Genomic DNA, 20910 nt, shown 5'->3' on the forward strand with positions numbered 1-20910 from the left:
GTCCATTCCCGAATGACCTTCTCCAGCAGACAGTTAAACAGGATAGGGGACAAACCATCTCCCTGTCTAACACCTGTTTTGATCTCGAAGCTTTTTGATAATACCCCTCTGAATTTGACTTTGGACATGGTGTTCGTTAGAGTAGCCTTCACAAGATTCAAAGTCTTCTTATCCAGTCCCATTTCAGTCAACGTCTCAAAGAGTGACTGTCTGTCTACCGAGTCGTAAGCCTTCTGGAAGTCAACGAAAATTGCTACATAGGGTGAGGTGCTGAGGTTTTTGTAGGTAAAGATAGTTTTGAGGTTCAGAATCTGCTCTGTGCATGATCTTGACTTCCTAAATCCAGCTTGGTACTCTCCTATGCAGGAATCTAATTGTGCCTCCGCTCTTTTAAGCAATGCTTTGGAGAAGATTTTGTACGTCACTGATAGGAGAGAAACCCCTCTATAGTTGTTAGGGTCTAACTTGTCTCCTTTCTTGTGCAGCGGGTGGATGATAGCTGAAGTCCAATCCCTTGGTAGTGTTTCTGTTGCCCAGATGTCAGTTATGATTCTATGGATACTGTCAATTGACTCTTCATCTGCATGTTTCCATAATTCTACAATGATGCCATCTTCGCCTGCTGCTCTGTTAGATTTCAGTTCAGAGATTATCTGTTTGATTTCTTCTTTGGTAGGAGGAAGGGAGTCAGGGTTAATAACATTCTTAGGTTGAAATTGTAGTTTTTCCTGTAGTTCTTCTGCATTGAGGAGGCCATCAAAATATTTTGCAAGGGCTGTAGTACAATCTTCATTGTTCAATTTCAGTTCTCCGTCTGGTCCTCGAAGGTGGAGTGTAGGGGCTGAGTAAGCGTTTGTCTGAGATTTTAGAGTTTTGTACAAGTTACTCGTGTTGTTCCTTTGAAAGTCTTTCTCTGCCTGATCTATGATGTCGTTGTTATATTGCCTCTTAGTATTTCTAATGGTCTTGGCCATGTTCTTTCTGACTGTTAGGAAGGCTGTATGATTTTCCGTGTTTTTGTTGCAGTTCCATTTCACCCATGCCTGTCTTCTCTCCTCTATTGCCTTATCACATGTTGGTGTCCACCATGGGTGTTTACTCCTTCTGGTTGCAAGGATGGTTTCTGTTGCTGCATCTATCAGTGACTTCTGTAGGTTAGGCCAATCTGTTTTATTTTGATTATTGCTTAGTACCTTAGTAAAGTTGTTGTTCTCTTTCAGCTGGGCTGGATTAAATTTTGGGATTCTGGACCCGGTGTAATTGTTACCTCTGTACTTCGTGAGTGGAATGAAATTTACTTTGACCAAAGATAGGTAGTGGTCTGAATCAATATTGGCACCTCTCAATACCTTGACGTTCATTATTTCCTTGCTATTCCTTCTACTGATGGCAACGTGATCTAACTGGTACTCTCCTAGCAAGGGATTGGGACATCTCCAGGTCTTGGCTTTTCGGGTGAGGTGTCTGAATGCTGTAGATTTAAGAACAAGGTTGTGATTTTTACACAGATTGATCAGCCTCTCACCATTACAATTGGTTCTTTTGTGGGCCGGGTATTCTCCGACTATGTTCTTAAACCTGCGCTCCTTACCAATCTGGGCATTAAAGTCCCCATTAAGATGATCACGTGATGTTCTGGAATTTTATCGATTGTCTCTTCCAGTTCTTCCCAAAAGTATTCAACACTTTCAATATCACTCTTATTAGTATCATTGGTAGGTGCATGGAAGTTAACAATCGTGTAGGCTTTGTTGAGACTTCTGAAGGCTATAGTGGACGTTCTCCCATTTGGTGATGAGAAGGAGATAATAGAGTTGATCATTTTGTTGTTGACTATGAAGCATGTACCCAGGTGCGGCATATTCTTCATCACTCTCTGACCTGGCTGTCCCTTGCAGATCCTGAAGCCTTGTGACTCAAAAGGTTCTTCGTCCGTAAATCTTGTCTCCTGTAAAGCCGTTATAAGAATGTTGTGTTTTGTTAGGACGTCCAATGTATGTTTCAGTTTTCCCGTTTGTAGGAGGGAATTAATGTTTATTGTTGCCAGATAGTTGATGTGTTTCCTCCTCTTACATGAAGATGCAGGCTCCTCAGAATCCGATGGCCTGCTTGCCCCACTGTGAGTGGGGGTGGATTTTTGTTACCACCTGGGGTAGATTTCCAATTAGTCGTTTGCTCCATGTTTCCAGAGTTACGAAAAAGTTTAGAGGGGTTACCCGAAGGTAACGTGGTGTTTAACTATCAAGGTTGTAAGCCTTGAAGCCCCCAGCACTGATCGGTTCACTGACCCAGCTTCCCGCTGGGATTGGCTACCCAACCTTCCACTGGGTTGCTCAGCTTTACAGGGGGCACCTATATAAAGTACGTCGAGGCGTTTGTTTGCCTTCCCTTGCACCCATATTTCTTTCATTCTTTTGCTGTGTGATTCTTTCCTCTCTTTGGTCCAAGTTGTTCCGATCGTTTTCACCCCCTGTGGGTGGAGGACGCAGATGAATACACCCACGGTATCCCCTGCCTACCGTAAGAGGCGACTAAACGGGCCCCGGGTGCTCTCAACTTGAGCGTGGGTTGGCGACCACGGGGCTCTTAGCCGAGTCCTGGCATTGCTTCCACTTACTTTGCCAGGCTCCTCACTTTCATCTATCCTGTCCGACCTCCCTTGGTCAACTCTTCTTCTTTTCTGACCCCGATGGTATTAGAGTATTCGAGGCGTAGGGAGTCTTTCATTTTCACGCCCTTCGTGGCCCTTGCCTTTTTCGTCCGTTACTTCATTTTCTAAAGTGACGGATCCCATCCTTTTATTTATTACTTTTTCTCTCTTTCTATCCCCTGTGGGTGGGGGACGCAGACTGAGAATACACACATGGTATATCCCCTGCCTGTCGTAAGAGGCGACTAAAAGGGATTATTGTATTAGAACCATGAAACTACTTGCGATTAGTACCATCACGCGGGGAACACCATGGGTCGCCTTAACTTGCGAGTAGTACCACTATGTTAGCTACACAATAGGTTTGTGATTAGTAGCAACAGAGAGCGGTCCACTGTGGGTTTACGGTACCTGTATTAGTACCACTATATGCGGAACATCGCGAGTTTACGTTGCCTGTGATTAGTACCATTAAGGAAGAAACACCACTGGTCTGAGCGTTGCCTGTGGTTAGTACAACTATATGAGCGACACCGTGTGTCTGTGTTGCCTGTGTTAGTACCCACTATGTGAGGAACACCACAGGAATACCGGCGCCCGTGATAGGTGAGGAATGCAATGTGTTTGCGTTGCCTGTGAATGACGCCATTACGTGGGAAACACCATAGGTCTGCATTCATTGCCTGTGCGACGTACAATGCTTGTGAGTAGTACCATAAAGTGTGGACACAGTGAGTCTACGCTACTTTTGATTAGTACCGCAACATGACAAATACCAAGGTTCTACTTTACTAGCGATAAGTACCATTATGAGGGGCCGTTGACCTGGATTTTGGACCCCTTTAGACAACAAGCATTATCATTCAGGATTGTGCTTTAGTAGTAGTTTCTGGGAAGGTGGGGCATTGCGGGTCGGATCCACTGATAGTTTTAAATTCATATTCATCCATTCATTCATCATTATCACGTTTTGAATTCTGGTCAGTGGATGATTTTGGACTTTTAAATTGTCATTACATTTCGTACCATTTGGGACCGATGACCTAGATGTTAGACCCATTTAAACAACAAATATCATCGTTTCCTTACCGAGCTCGATAGCTGCAGTCGCTTAAGTGCGGCCAGTATCCAGTATTCGGGAGATAGCGGGTTCGAACCCACTGTCGGCAGCCCTGAAGATGGTTTTCCGTGGTTTCCCATTTTCACACCAGACAAATGCTGGGACTGTACCTTAAGGCCACGGCCGCTTCCTTCCCACTCCTAGTCCTTTTGTTGGGAATGCACTTCGAAAACGACAAAACACGGGTACAATTCCACAATAATCGAACACATTTATTTTAATACACATATATACATGGAAGCCATATTGAGAACAACAAAAATGATACCAAACTAACTTGAAGTGTGTTTCTTTGCTTATTTCAAAGCTCTCGTAAACAAATCTCAGGAGTAACAAGAATCAAAGAGGTTACACTAACTGATCTCACACAACATCCTCCCACCTAAGTCAAATGAATGTTAACATGAATTGACTTACACTCTTTATGCACAAATTGCCACTTTCATAAAATAGTCCTGAAACAATTACAAAATGATAAAATTCAATAATATAAACACAAATAAATATGTTAATTGACACATATCACAAATTTAACTTTTCTGGCTTGTGAATCAATCGTCCTAGACGAGTTATTTTCACTGTCTGCTTTGAAACTTGAGGACCATCTTCAGCAGTCACATGCTCCGGCCTCGTGATTATCCTTTATATTTTCCTCACTTGGAACAAAGTCTTTCCTTAGGTGGTTTCGGATTTCCTGGGTATCCTCAGGTGGTTGAAACTCGAGTTCTAGTGGGTATATTCTTTGAACTGGCCTTATAAGCTCGCCTGAAGCAGTGACGACACGAACTACTCTAACATTGCCATCCTTTCCCTTAACAAGCTCGACAACTCGTCCCAATGGCCAATCCATTCTTCTAGTGTCATCATTGCCAACCAAAACAATTTCTCCCAGTTTGAGATCATGTGGCTTATCCTTGCTGGCGAATAACTTCAACTGACCTAAATACTCAGTACGAAATCTTTCTCTAAGATTCTTTCTCAACTGAAGGCGATACTGCAGTCTTTTCCGAAGATCAGTTGCTTCGAACAGGTCATACTCAGGTACTCCTACTTCTTCTATGTCGTGTAGAAACATGTTTGGAGTTAGAGCAGCCAGATCTGATGGGTTGTCAGACAAATAGGTCAATGGCCGAGAATTTATGACGGTTTCGCAATCACAGAGGATTGTCTGCATCTCTTCATAGTTGACAGATGATCGACCAAGCACTCGACGGAGAAGAGTTTTGAGCATTCCTACTAGTCGTTCCCACCAACCTCCCCACCATGGCGAAGCTGGAGGATTAAAACGCCAATCTATCTTCCGCGCTGAACTGTATTGTGAGATTGCATTCCAGTCCAGTTTGTGACAGGAGTTCTTAAACCCAACAAAATTTGTTCCCTGGTCACTGTAGACAATGACAGGTCTTCCTTGTTTGCTGCAGAAACGTCTGAAAGCTTGTAGAAAGCTATCTGTTGATAACGAAGATACCAGTTCCAATCGAACTGCACGGCAAACTCCACAAGTGAATAAGCAAACCCATGCCTTCTTCGAGGTTCCATCATCGGCTTTGATGTAGAGAGGACCAGCAAAATCAACTCCAGTAACTTCAAAAATTCTTGCGTCACGCACTCTACTCTCAGGTAAAGGTGAAGGATGAGCTGCCAACTTCTTTGAACTATGACGTTTACAAATCATGCAGGAGTTAATAACAGCTCTAATTGTTTGTCTACCTCCTAGAATCCAATACTGTTGCCTCAGAATTGACAAAAGCATCTGCGTACCAGCATGACAGTTGCTAAGATGGGCATCCATAATCAGTCGCTGAACGACTGGGTGATCAGCCTTTGGGAGCACAATGGGATGACAAAAGTCCCTGACATCATCCCGGTTTGATATCTTGGTCATCAAACGAATCAATCCCTGTTCGTCAACAAACGGAAGTAAGCTCTTTAGTTTGAATTGAAAACATCTATGAACACTTCCTCCTGCACCCACCGTAAAATCTTCCTTTCTGCCGTGACAAATTCCTCACTTGTCAGGTCACAATGTATGCGTTGAGCTTTGCTGATGCGACAGTTGGTCAGAAAGCGGAACATCCAGCCTACCATCCTTACAATTTTCTTGTACTGAGAAAAGTGTTGGTAATACCAATCTTTACCGATGTCTTCTGAATTACTTGATATCAATGAAACGACATTCTTCCTTCTCTCCGAATTTATCTCTTCCTCATTATAAGAAAAGTCAGTTTGTGGCCAGCAGTCTGGATTTTCTCTCAACCAACCAGGGCCTTCCCACCAACGGCATTGTATCAACTTCTTCACAGAACATCCGCGTGATGGAAGATCTGATGGGTTTTCTTTTCCAGGAACATGTCGCCATTCGCAACCAACTGACAGTTCTCGTATCTCTTTAATCCGGTTCATGACAAAAGCATCCCATGCTTCACTTCGCTGAATCCAAGCGAGAACAGTTGAAACATCTGTCCAAAAAATTGCCTTAATATCAGGAATACAATAATCCTTTACAATCGATGCATATAATCTCGTTGCTATTGAAGCTGCTAAAAGTTCTAACCTGGGAATGGTCAATCCCTTGCCTGATTTTCCACTTGGTGCAACTCTTGACTTGGCAGCCACCAAGTGAACATTCACTTCACCCCCTTGCTCAACACGCAGGAATACAGCTGCTGCATATGATGTCTGACAGGCATCTGAAAAAATGTGAAGTGTCCAGGAGTCGTCTGGGCTGTTGCAGTTAGACAACCAACGAGGAATCTTGACTTGAGCTAAAAGAGGAACTTCTTCAAGCCAACTCAAGAATTTCATTTTGATCTCTTCATTGACTTCTTCATCCCATGTCAAACCTTCTCTCCAAGTCTGTTGAAGCAACAATTTTGGTATTAATGCTACACTACATGTGACACCCACCGGATCAAAAATTCTATGGGCAGCACTCAAAATAACTTTCTTTGTTATTTTCTCGAAGCTAATCGAAAGAAGGTTATCTATGTTGATTGCTAGGGAATCGTCGGACTTGTTCCATAGTAGTCCTAACACATTGGTAGGTCCGGAAACAACATTACTTCCGGTCAACTCCCACCCTCGAAGACAAAATTGCCGTTCCCTCATGACACCTGAAGCTACATCAATAAACTGTTTGGCTTGTTCTTCATCGTCCAAACTGGCAAGGCAATTATCAACATAGAAGCTATGGGTAAGAAGTTCCACAAATGACTTGGGCCATGGTGACTTCCCTTCCTCACACAGTACTAATGTATTTTCAAGGTGAAGTTTGATGCATGATTCTAATAGAAAAGGACTTGGAGAGACTCCAAATACAACACGACAATGTCTGTATGTCTTGAGACTTCCATTTTTGTCTAACCACAAGAATCTCAAAAAATTTCTGTCTCTCTCACGAATGCTGATCTGGAGAAAAGCTCTTCTTATGTCTCCAACAACTCCCACCTTCTTCAGTCGGAAACGAGCCAACACGGAAGGTATTTTCTCAATTAAATTAGGGCCTTTCTCAAGACATTGATTGAGGCTGGGCATCGAACACGGGACGCACTGGTCTTGTTGATCCAGGTTTCACAACGTGACGATGAGGCAAATAGTGGCAATGAACATCCATTTCCTGAGGAGGCACTTCTTCTATCACCCCTTCCCTCAGCCAATCATCTAGTACTTCCTGATAAACATCATAGTAACCTTCAGTCTTCAATCTCTTAACAGTAGACATCAGTCTCTTCAGTGATAATTGGTAATTATCAGGCAGTGGAGGATAGTTCTCAACCCATGGGAGGTGAACTTCAAACCGCTCTTCTTCATTGACTGATACTGTATCAAGGAAATGTTGCTGTGTAGTAGACTCAATCTCAGATCTGCTGCGTTTCTCAGATGGATCGCTAATCCCTAAAGTATCTAGAGTCCACAAATATGTGATGGTGGCTTCTCTTGTTAGCATAGCAGTCACCACCATAGCCATACTTTCCTCATTCCTATGTTCTGAAGGTACTTTGCCCATTAAAATCCATCCCAAACGAGTTTCCATGGCCACTAGTCCAGTACTTAGTATCTTGTGGCCTCCTGTAAACAATTTGCCTGCAACATCAGCTCCAATTAATATTTCTATTGGTCCATAAGATTTGATGTCACTCAAAACAATGTTCTGACTACTTAGTTCTTCAATCCAAGGACCTTGCTGTACTGAAGGTATGGCACCACAAATTCTTGTTTGGTCTAATGCTTCAAAGTGACAGTTGTAGCTACCATCCAGACTAGAGAGATAAATAGTGTACACACAATGATGGTATACTCCAGTGGTTGTACCTCCAAATAGCGAGTGTTGGATATTTTCCTGTCTGCCAGTTTGATATCCCATTTCCGTGGCTGTACTCTTCAAAATGTAGGAACGTTGTGATGCTGAATCAATTAATGCTCTTACAGTCCGCTCAAATCCTTGGCCCCGAACCTTGACAACTAGTGTTTGCATCAGCACCCCACAATGGTTCGACAAACTAGCTAAAGCTTCATCTTTCTGGACTTGCGCACTAGAAGCCATCTTGTCTCCTGTTGAGTTCGGTCTCTCTACGGCTGAGTCTACCTGGGTTTGTGGCAACTTATCACACATAACCACAAAGTGTCCTCGACTACAAATGATGCACCTAGGCCTATTTCTACATTTCTTCGCTGGATATCCGACCTTGAGACAAGGAAAACAGCATCTTTTAGTCTCAAGTGCAAGACGACGTTCTTTCAAAGTCATCTTCTGGGCCTTAATACAGTCTTGAGACTTGTGATTAGACGGACAAAAGACACACCCTGCTGTTTCTTTACCAAATGCAGTAAGGAGACCTGCTGCTGTTGGAATGTTCTCATTCGGATTAGTGGTGTAATTCAAGCTCTTTTCCTTCTTTGGACCTCCCTTGACAGCTACCTAAGACAAAACACCAAACCCTGACAAAGCCAAAGTAATCTTCTGTTCCTGTTCTACTTCACATCTAAGAAATTGCATCAAACTGTCTAAACGATTCTTGGAATTCACACTCTGGTTACCGACACTAGTCCCTCCTGGTTCAACAGCTGAATTTGAAGAAGACTGGCCAATGAGCGCGATTGAAGAAGTTCTCTCCCAAGTTCTTAGAATGTCCTCAGGCAAACATGACTCTACTAGTGGTAAAAGCATGGAATTACACTTGTCCGTTGTGACACCTAAGGTTCCTAGGGCTCCTATATGGCTCTGAAGCTTATCATAGAGGGATGATAAACACACCTTATTAGGGCTCACAGCATTCTGTAAGATTAAACTTAACAACTCCCTAATGTACACTTCTACCAGCAAATCATCCTTCCCATAGCGTGCTTTGAGACTTGATATTGCTTTACAGTAATTTTCTCCGGTAGCAGGAAAGCTCTCAACTAAATCTCTTGCTCTGGATCCAGAAGTGGTGGCCTGTATGAGGTATTGGAATTTATCACTAGGGTCTAAAAGAGGGTCCTCATCAATTTTCTTAAATTGTGACCAGAAAGGAAGCCAATCTTTTAGTTCACCTCCGAACTTTTTCAATTCCAACAAATGCAGTTTGTATGAACGCTTAACTTGGAGTGACGAGTTAGAATTAACTGATACTGCAGTAGCTTCTGAGTTCCGGTCTTCATTTAATAATTTCGTAACAACAGTCTTAACCTTACAAAATTTGAACTTATACTCGTCAGCCATACTGATTTCTTTGTCTAACTCGTCATCCCTAACCTCCACGTTCTCAATCATATTAGTGAAGATAAGAGTATCCATACCTGTTAATTCATGAAATTTTGTTTCTAATAGATCCATATGTGCACTAATACTTTCCGTATCTTTCTCCGGCATCTGTAGTAACGCGTCGAGCTCATTGTAGATCTTGGTTATTGATCGCCGTAATACCGCTCTTGATTTCTTTGTCACAGCTATACTCACTTCCATGCTTGAAATACTACGTATGAAACTGTTTATATGATTATATAACTGTCTAATGTCCTGTCACGGTCGCTAAATGTTGGGAATGCACTTCAAAAACGACAAAACACGGGTACAATTCCACAATAATCGAACACATTTATTTTAATACACATATATACATGGAAGCCATCTTGAGAACAACAAAAATGATACCAAACTAACTTGAAGTGTGTTTCTTTGCTTATTTCAAAGCTCTCGTAAACAAATCTCAGGAGTAACAAGAATCAAAGAGGTTACACTAACTGATCTCACACAACACCTTTCCTGTCCCGTCGTCGCCATAAGACCTATCTGAGTCAGTGCGACGTAAAGCAACTTGCAAAAAAAAAATCTTTTTCTTCGGTTGGTCCTCTTGGTCAATTTGCATCTCTCGAGTTTTTGATGTATTTTTGAGTGATTCCTGGCAATTTATTGTCGTTTTTTATTTCGCAGATACATTTCATATTGTCTGTTTTGGCTTTAATCTGGTTTCCATAGAATTCATAGAATTTGTGAGAGGGTCAGGGTTCATTCTTCTGATGTGTCCGTAAACTTTTAATCTGCGTTTTCTAATGTCGCTATAAATATATTATTATTATTATTATTATTATTATTATTATTATTATTATTATTATTATTATTATTATTATTATTATTATTATTATTATTATTATTCCGGGATATATGTGGAACGCAGAGGTGAAAGAAGGTGCCGGGGTGAATGGGTCTAACTACAAAATCAAAGTTAACTTAAAACTGTAACAAAGGTTATATTTTTTTCTCTTTTAAAACAAAACCAACAAGTAACAATGTCACAGGTACCGGTAGCAAAAACAAGTCTAGCAAAGACAAGATTAGTGGTATAAAGAGAACTTGGGCTTCAAGTCCTCACTTAACAATTCCTGAGCTACACACTTAGCTTTACAAAGATCATCATTATATGCAAGGGCAGAACACCCCTCAATACATGGAGCACTTGCTCCCAAGTTTTAACATCAAGCCTCCCAGAGGCACTTTTACAACACTAGAAAAGAGCTGACACGCTCTCAGTTTTTCAAGCCTTTTCAAGGCAATATCACACCTTACAATTATTTGCCATCAAGGCACAACTTACGAAAATGAACCAGGGGTATCTCGTACCCAACCTACAGGGCCTTCGTGTAAAAGAAATAACAGTTAAATAAATGGCCCGAACACAAAATGGAAGGAGGCGAATGCTTGCACTCCTCGATGTGACTTCTTAAAACCTAAAAGGCACTAGGCCGATGACACAGGGGCTATTCCCAAACTATGGAGGTGACTCGTATAAGAATAATTTAAGACATTACAGAAAGGAAGAAAACCAGTTATAAAACGTAGTCACCTCAAACCAATATGAAGGGGAGCTCGAGAGGGTAAATCACTCTTTATCCCCGAATTACAGTTGCAGATTTTTTGAAATTTTCACATTAGCCGGCAGAACTTACATTTTAGAGAAGAAGGTTACAAATTAAAGTTTCTGACCTATCCCTCGGGTTAAACTGCGGAGCTATCAAGAAATAAGGATGTTAAACGGCCATTACCTTGCTGAAGAACTGCTGCCTGATGAAAGAGACACCTCCCGCCTCCTGCTTCACAGGCTCACACTCAATTAGATGTTGATCAAATGGCCAAGAGCCGTGAAAATCCGCAGTTTATAAACCCTCGGGGAATGTTAGAGATCTTTCATGAATAATCAAGCCACACCCTCGTACTTTTATTGGCTAGCGTAAAGTTACACACCAAATCGAAGAAGAAGCCTGTGATAGGCCGAAAATTAATTACAGAAATTAGGGATTGGCTGAATTCAAAACTGGCGGAAAGAAGATATCAATATTGCCGACCCAAAAATGGATGAACATAATTTAGCAAAGAACAAACCTATGAATACAAAATTTCTTCAAATAAAGTTCCTTCACTTCGCACCAGGGTGCATGATCATAGTTCTCCTTGTGCTTTTGGTCTTTTCTAAATTTAAATCTTACATTTGATTTTATTTAATATCCGCTATGGCCAGTTTAGTAGTATGAGCTCTGGTCGTGTTTTGTAGAAAGTCCAAACTTCTTGATAAATGGTAAACAAAACGCGTAGAATTTTATACAGTACTGGAAACTTCACAATCACAAAATTAAGGAGGTGACATGTTCTAAGGAAAAGTTTAAGTAGATCTAGTTCCAAGTTCTGTGTTTCTCCTGTAGAGGAGTTTTAATTGGCGCAAGATTTAAATGTACGGTCCATAAGACCTATCTGTGTCGGTGCGACGTAAAGCCCCTAGCAAAAAAAAAAAAATAAATGTGCGGCGTAGAGGTGTACCGCCCGGAACAATTATTATTATTATTATTATTATTATTATTATTATTATTATTATTATTATTATTTATTTATTTATTTATTTATTTATTTATTTATTTATTTATTTATTTATTTATTTATTTATTTATTTATTTATTTATTTATCCTCCAGGGTTCATTTTTCCCTCGGACTGAGCGAGGGATCCCACCCCCACCACCTCAAGGGCAGTGTCCTGGAGCGTGAGATTTTAAGGGTTACAACTGGGATGGAGGACCAGTACCTCGCTCAGGCGGCCCCACCTGTTATGCTGAACAGGGGCCTTGTGGGGGGATGGGAAGATCTGAAGGAAGCGGCCGTGGCCTGAAGTTAGGTACCATTCCGGCATTTGCCTGGAGGAGAAGAGGGAAACCACGGAAAACCACTTCGAGAACGGCAGAGGTGGGAATCGAACCCTCCTCTACTCAGTTGACCTCCCGAGGATGAGTGGACCACTTTTCAAATTTCGTGGCAGAGCCGGGAATCGAACCCGGGCCTCCGGGGGTGGCAGGTAATCACGCTAACCACTACACCACAGAGTCTTATTATTATTATTATTATTATTATTATTATTATTATTATTATTATTATTATTATTATTATTATTATTATTATTAAGCAATTCCTTGGCCGAATGGTCAGCGTTGAGGCCTCGGTTCAGAGAGTCCCGGTTACGATTCACGGCGGGATAAGAGATTTTAATTCCGTTTGGTTAATTCCTTAGACTCTGGGACTGGATACTGGTCTTGATTCCAACACACTCCTCTTCTTATACAGACAACACATCATACTACCAACCGCCCCAGAAACACGCAATATCGGATTCATCCCTCCGTAGAGGATTGGCGTCAGGAAGGGCATCCGGCCGCAAAACAGGGCCAGTTCCACACACGTTGCACAGTTCGCACCCGCGACCCCAACAGCGTGTGGGGAAAGTGGAGTAAGAAGATCATGTTTAAGAAGTTCTGTACGATGCTACATAGACGGTGGTACAAAATTATTGTTGTAATAATGCGTAGGCCTATACCGTCGTTTTAACAAAATGTAATATGAGTAATTTTTCATGTAACATCTGTAGATCGGTAGAAGAAATTTCTTATGGTATCATTTTACTCTTTAGCCTAAACATGGATGGAAATAAAACTTAACCCTTATGCTAGGATGACCAACTCTCCTGTTTTTAATGGGACTGTCCCTTGTTTTTATATTTTTATTTCTTCGTCCCGTTTTCCCCCATGAATCTCTAACGGGACGCTATATCGCCCCTTTAGATTATTTCTGGTCCCGTTTTATCCCGTTTTTTATTAAAGGCATGATCACAGTAGTTGTAGACTCCTTGAAAGATTTTAAAGTGATATATGCGGAAGGCTCTGGTAATTGTGCTCCAAATAACCGAAAGCTGAAATGGCTTAAAAGTGGTGAATGCATTTAAAGTGCTGCAGGAAGAATACATCCAATACAAAAACCTAGTGCTAGTCGTTTGGGTTTGTCATGACAAATCCAGGAACAAATACAGCAGTGGAAAGAATGTTTTCACTCATAAGTTCCTTGAGATTGAATGAAAAGAACCATTTGATTATCAAGACTGTTAATGCAATGGTAGGGATCAAGACGTTAAGGATATTTCATGCATATAATTTCTTGTGTCTTCGAAAGTTAAAAAATAAATAAAGAGATCATTTCTTGAAATAAATACGTGAAAGATGATCACAAATTGTAGTGCAGTTCTCAGTTCTGTGATTAAGTCCACCGTATTTCTGTAAGTTGTCATGTCATAAGACATATATATGTCAATATTTAGACTTTGTAATACACTTGAGTCCTATATTTTGGAATAAATAACTTCTGAAACACTGTTAAAATGTTAAAAATAACGCTAAAACTCAACACATTTGAGTTCTATATTTCAAACGGCCCGGCTACTTGGCTAAATGCTCAGCGTAGCGTCCTTCGGTTCAGAGGGCCTCGGGTTCGATTCCCAGCTGGGTCGGTGATTTCAACCGCACCTGATCAATTCTGCTAGCTCTAGTTCGTCTTAACACATATCTTCATATACACACAACACAACATGACACAACACACTGTAAACCACAATAGAAACATGCAGTAGTGGATACATCCCTCCACATAGAGTTGGCGTCAGGAAAGGCATTCGGCCGTAAAACTTGGTTAGTTCCATTCAATCCGAAAAAGGCAATTTTTAAAAGAAAAATCGCTGAAGAATGGACAGGGTTAGGATTGGGAAGGTAACAGCCGTTGCCTTAATTAAGATATAGCCCCAGCATTTGCCCTTCCCTGGGGTAGTTTCTAACAAACGTGTTGCGCATTTCCTAAAACGATCCAGTTCTCTCCCTCTTACTTTCATACCTTTGGCATTCTCCGGTTTTTTTCTTCATTACTTCGTAACGGTTTCCTTCAGTAGCTGTAGATATACCTAGCATAGGGTGTATGTGTGCAAAACATATTTCGTTCATGAATTCTCATTTCAGAACAGTTTTAATTCCCAAAAGTCGGATTCGTCTTTCTGCTTCTGATGTCGCAGAAGCAATTAGGAAAACTCTGCAGTCAATTAAATTAGGCTGTTGCTGGGCTTCTTCATACGTAAAATATAGGAACTGAAACTGAACAAATATTGACAGATATAAGCACTGCTCTAGTGAAACCTATCTCAAATTTAAACTGATATCAGTATGAACGACATGACCATCAATGTTTTTACTTGTCCAGTGCATGATATATATCCACTTCCCCTTGAGAATTTGAATGCCGGGCTGAGTGGCTGGCCTTCTGACCCCAACTTGGCAGGTTCGATCCTGGCTTAGTCCGGTGGTATTTGAAGGTGCTCAGATACGTCATCCTCGTGTGGGTAGATTTATTGGCACGTAAAAGAACTCCTGTGGAAATAAATTCTGGCACCTCGGCGTCTCCGAAAACCGTAAAAGTAGTTAGTGGGACGTAAAGCACATTATTATTATTATTATTATTATTATTATTATTATTATTATTATTATTATTATTATTATTATTATTATTATTATTATTATTATTATTATTATTATTATTATTATTATTATTAGGCCTTTGCTGGCAAGATGTATTGTTTACAGTGCACTATGTCTTCTGGTATGGGCTAGAATAAAATTGTTTCTTTCATTGACCTGTCTCAGTCTTATACTTGGCTTTGACAATATGAAAGTGGCTGAGGTATGAGTGACACTAGTAATGTCTTTCTTTATGCAGCCAGTCCCTGCTATGAATGGTGTAGAAATGTCGCTCATAGGGTCGGTTGGTGCATGCGTTTCAGTGGGCTTGGCAGACTGATGTGCAATAGCAATTTCTGGCTCAGTGAGGAAAGCAACGGGAAACTACCTCACTCCTTATTTCCCTAGTATGCCTCTTCAGTGACACCTAGGCCATCTATGACAGCTAATGGTGAACCTGTTGAGGATCCAACCAGCCTTCGGGCTGAATGCCCAACATACATTATTATTATTATTATTATTATTATTATTATTATTATTATTATTATTATTATTATTATTATTATTATTATTATTATTATTATTATTAGAATTTGAATGCGAGGTCCATTAACTGGCGTAACAAATTCTTCAGTTTCTCTATAGAGCTCATCTGGTTTTATCAGCACCACGTCTAGGATATTTTCCATCTAGTTGGTTCCTTCACTTTCTCATTCAGCTATCCTTCACAAATTAACTTATGGACCACCGGCAGTGAAGCTGATTATTTTACTAAAGGTCTACATGTGATGATTTACTTCAAGTTGTATTATCTTGTGTTTGATGGAACGTTAAAACGATAAATCAATAAATATGCACCCTTTTCTTTCAATCTTTCCAGACCAAGGCGTTTGTAAACAAATGAACCACACGCTTGCTTTCATTCTTAATTTTAAAAATTACCCCCTGTGATTGGGGGAAGCAGACGAAGAATACACCCACGGTATCCTCTGCCTGTCGTAAGAGACGACTAAAAGGGGCGACCAAGGGATGATCAAATAGAAGCATGAAACTATTTGTGATTAGTACCACCACGCGGGGAACACCATGGGTCGCCTTTACCTGCGCGTAGTACCACTATGTTGGGTACCAAATAGGTTTGTAATTAGTAGCAAACGTGGGCACGACGGCTTTTACAATACCTGTGATTAGTAGTACTATACGAGCGACACCATGGGATGAAGGAACCCATGGTTCTGGCTTGCCTATGATTAGTACCCCCTATATGTGGAACACCGTGGGATAGTACGAGTCCCTGTGGTTAGTAAATTTAGGTGATGAACACCACAGGTTTGCGTTGCCTGTCAAGGGTCCCGCAATGTGCGAACCACATTAGGTCTGTAATACATGTGCGAATTTCATTACCTGTGAGTCGTACCATAATGTATGGAATACCGCGAGTCTACGCTACTCTTGATTAGTGCCGCAACATGGGAAATGCCATGGTTCTACTTTTCTGGCGATAAATACCATTATGAGGGCCGATGACCTGGATTTTGGACCCGTTTCGAGAACTAGCATATTCTAATAGATTCAGCATCGTGCTTATAGAAGCAGTCCCTTGGTCCGTACTACTATTGTTTTGTGCTAGCTTCTGTGCATGTGAGGCACTGTGGGTCGGATCCACTGATCGTTTTAACTTCATATCAATCCATCCATTCATTCTTCGTCCTCACGCTTTGAATTCTGGTCAGTGGAGGATTTTGGACTTTTAATTTGTCATCTCGTTTTGTCTAATTTCGTACCATTAGGGGCCGATGACCTCGATGTTAGGTCCCTTTAAACAACAAACATCAATCAATCAATTTTAAAAATTAAAACAGAATGTTTATTCATGCACATTCCCAGTTAATTATTTGCGTCATCAACCTGAAAGTTAATTATTTTATTTATTAATTTAATAAGTAAATCAAGAGTAGTTTACAGTTTCTATATCGTTTACGTGTTCATTTTTAACATGGGCTTTCTTGTGCTTATTTTAAGCATTTTTTACTTTGACATGGTGAAGTGATGTAAATCATTATTTCTCCTTCAATTACTTTAACCTGAATTTCATGAACGTTATGCTTTAATAGTGAGCACATTTGACTTCATCAAATGTTGGCTGGTAGTTACCGATTGATCCAAGTTAAATATTGGAGGTCGTGTCGTCTCAGTTAAGGGTCCATACAGTAGTCTGCTTGTCTCGTACCCTGCGTTGAATTTAATCAGTGGACAACTTTACATTGAAAAAATATTTGGAGATCGATTCCGAGAAACCAAACTTTCACGACCGAACAACTTCATCGACAGCTGAACTTGAAATCGAATTTTAGTTTTCAGGTTTATTATTATTATTATTATTATTATTATTATTATTATTATTTACTGTAAAACCTTACATACGTCTTCGTTGTTCAACCAGTGCATTTAAGGGAAGGCTCCATTGCAAGTTTGTTTGTTATTTCTGTTTTATTTAGGACGTTGGAACTTAGTTGTCAACAATAACTTTTTAGTCGCTGTCTAATAGCGTGTGTTACTGTAGTGCATGTTATACTGTATTTGAAATTTAGTGGACTAGAATTGAGAGGGCGACAGTAATGGCCTTGATAAATGCATTATTGCAGAGTTGGGTAATTTGAGGATAGCAGATGATTTGAATCCATCACATCCCTCTTCTGAGTATGGAAATACACAGCTAATGACAGTAAGCGCCTCAGTGCGTTGAGCTAGCTTAACGGTCATTAGAAGTTTATCCACCTACGATCACAATACTATGGTTGCAATCGAACAGCCTTGACCTGCTGCGTCGTGACACCACGCAAACAAAAGCCAGCATTCCAGAAAATAAAAATAAAAGAGAACAAAAACAAAAGTAACACGAAAGAGCATTACGATGGGAAATCCCCACAACCAATAATATACCAACAGCGGATGAACTTCATGTTACATTAGTCGACCCTGTCCCGTACTGAGTTCGGTAGGTAGAAGAGGTTGAACGTTTAGCAGAAGTGTAGGAATTGGATAACATCAAGAATAAGGTAGATAATAATAATAATAATAATAATAATAATAATAATAATAATAATAATAATAATAATAATAATAATAATAATAATAATAAAATCTTCGGTAAATAAAATTACTGTTTTACGTAAGAATGTGATAAAAGAAATCTTCATTTTGTAATTTCATTTTTAACCAGTGACGTGCGGTGACCCTTGACACAGATGAAGCAGAAGCACTGGGTTCAAATAACAAGTAATAAGTTGAAAATAAGAGCTCTTTATAACATATCCATTATACAGCATAATCAAGTAATATTTTTAAGACATCAGTTCTGGACGTCAGAGGTAAACTATCGTAAGTGCAAAAACTACCTATGGTTTTGAGGTTCTTATCGGATGTGGCTTGTTTTGATGGTGCCTTCTTAGGGGTACCGGTGCACTATTGAATGTGTGTTTGTGTGTCGCAGGAATGAAGATTAATTTATTCTATCGTATGTGCAAAAAGAACCGGGCGTAAACACTAGTACCGGTAGTTGATCAACTGATCATACAATAGCTAATAATTATGCCGCATGCCACACTCCTCATCGTATTGGCTCTTACGCTAGTTTACCTCTGTCAGTGATACCATTACTTCGGTGGCATTATCCGTACCGGTACTTAGAGTACCGGTAGTAAGTACCGGTACGGTAGTGTATGATTGAGAGTTTTGTTTTTTAGACCAGCCCTTTACGACAAGGAACCGAATAATAAAATGAATTCTGTTACTGGCAGAATCGTGGATTTGGCACTCTTATTTGCATAGGTAAGGAGATGTATGAGAATAAAATTGTAAAATATTATTCTTTATAATGCAAACAGATAAAGCTCAATAATGGATATTCCCGAATTCAAAACAATAACGAACAGGGCACCTTACCGCCAGTCGTCGGTGCTAATATCGTCGTCATATTCGTAGAGCGTAGCGTATTTATGCAGACGTAGCTTATCCTACTGACGTAAATCATTGTTTAGAATATACTGAACTGGCTCAATTGGATTGCTTCCCATACGATCAGTCAAAGGTATGTCCCTACAATTCATAGCACAGTACGTCGTTTATATCCAGCTGAATTTGTTAGATTTGCCATAGGCCTAATATTGTTATTTTGCTAGTAAATTAAATTGCGAATGAAGTCGTAAATGAACTGGATGTCGAGAACGTGCCCTAACAGTATGACTATATTACTGATGGGCTCGATACCGTATGTTACTAGCGAATGAGGAATCCAAGGTTTGCAATTTTCATTGTTCATTTTGGTTAGACGATTGACATAAATTTACGTTAAATGTTAACAAATGCCCTAGACTGAAACGCATATTCCGTTATTTACACCAAGAAGCCGGAGGTGAGTGCGTCACAACAGTGAATGGAAATGTAGGTAACGCAAGGAAAAGACGCCGAACAGTGCCGGAGTAAAAATAAAAAACAGGCAAATTAGTTCCGGAACTTAAGCTACAGGCTGATAACTGCGGTCAGAAAAGTAACTTTCGCATGATTGTCATATTTCTTTAATACTAAAGTACCGGTATGTTCCTAATCGCAAAGCGATCGACGTATTGAAGGGACACATTCATAGGGAGGTAGACAGTGTCCATACTGTTATTGAACAATACTAAAAGGAAATTGTGCTCAAATACCATCATTGTGACACCTTGGAATTGGCAACAATTTATTCACTAATGCCACTTCAAGTGTATGACATGCAAATATATGACTTAAAAGATTTTGAAAGTCTTTTCCGAGGACCATCACCACCTTTGTTTAAGCAAACAACCAGAAGTCCCATCATCAGAAAAATTCAGGTTAACCAAGTTGTAGGCCTACATTTTCAAGTACAGGCATAGAATTCAGGTTCCCTGTGCTATAAAACTTCACTCGAGGATGAATTTCACGAGACCTGAAGGACATTTTGCTATACGAAACACAGTCAGGTGCATAGTTCCACGAAAAGTCCTCAGGTGGGTGCCTCAATGCTTTCATTATTTCTACCAGAGCATCCCATAGGCAGTGTCAAGATGAGCTGAGAAAGAACTAGAAGACATTGTCTGATAAGTGAATTATAGCCTACTTCTTGTATATTTTGCAATTTATTTGCTATGTTGAAATACAACATTGTGATGTTCATGTTCACCTCCTTCATAGAATTAACCTGAGTAATAAAGATGAATACTTAAATAAACAAAGAAGTGGAAAATAAATGGAAAGCAGACAATTTTTAACCCTTTGACTTGTTGTTAGTGTAAATGAAGACATGTTCAAATATATATTTCTGAAAGGTAAACTAATGTACGTACTACCCCCACTCTACCACTAAACAAAAATATTCACAATGACAACATTGACGTAGAACACTGGCGTAGTTTCCTGAAACTAGAGGGAACATCAGCCGTTGTTTTATGTAAGGTACAAACAGTTTAAAAACTTACGTCAAAATGTTAAATTAATGTAGCAACAAAGAATCTACTAGCAAGGCTCAGTAAGGCCATACATAATTCTCCATATTTGTACTGCTCGAATGAAAGAAAAACACTTAGGATTGTGATGCGCGGGGACATTTCCCTGTAGAGGCCTCAGTATTGGGAATATAACCGTGTGTTGACAAATGTCAAGAGATGAGGAAAAGGGCAATTAGCAAGGCATTACTCAGCAGGGGGCCGGAACGTGACCACAGAGATAACGTGGGCCACGGCCAGAAACAGTTGCAAGCTCAGAACATTGTGTCAGCTTTTGCACAGCGGTTCCAGGAAACAACAATATCCTAAGGATCCTGGGGTTGTACCTCAG

General features: G+C 40.3%; 1 protein-coding gene across 3 annotated transcripts in view; it reads left to right on the plus strand.

Moving 5' to 3' along the window:
• Positions 1-20910, plus strand: part of LOC136863114 (CD151 antigen) — a 218145-nt gene that overhangs the window by 50146 nt on the left and 147089 nt on the right. The window contains exon 1 of one of the 3 annotated variants that reach the window (XM_067139456.2): positions 18080-18116. The exons of 1 other annotated variant lie outside the window; for it this stretch is intronic. Coding sequence is in view for 1 of the 2 variants with exons in the window: in XM_067139453.2 (XP_066995554.1) it covers positions 19343-19356 (14 nt within the window). In the remaining variant the exon portion in view is untranslated. Of the gene's footprint in view, positions 1-18079; positions 18117-19318; positions 19357-20910 lie in introns of those variants that run through there. One more of the 3 variants, XM_067139453.2, reaches the window with a different exon arrangement.

Source organism: Anabrus simplex, chromosome 2, assembly GCF_040414725.1.
Source record: "Anabrus simplex isolate iqAnaSimp1 chromosome 2, ASM4041472v1, whole genome shotgun sequence".
In the NCBI taxonomy this organism is placed as follows: Eukaryota; Metazoa; Arthropoda; class Insecta; order Orthoptera; family Tettigoniidae; genus Anabrus; species Anabrus simplex.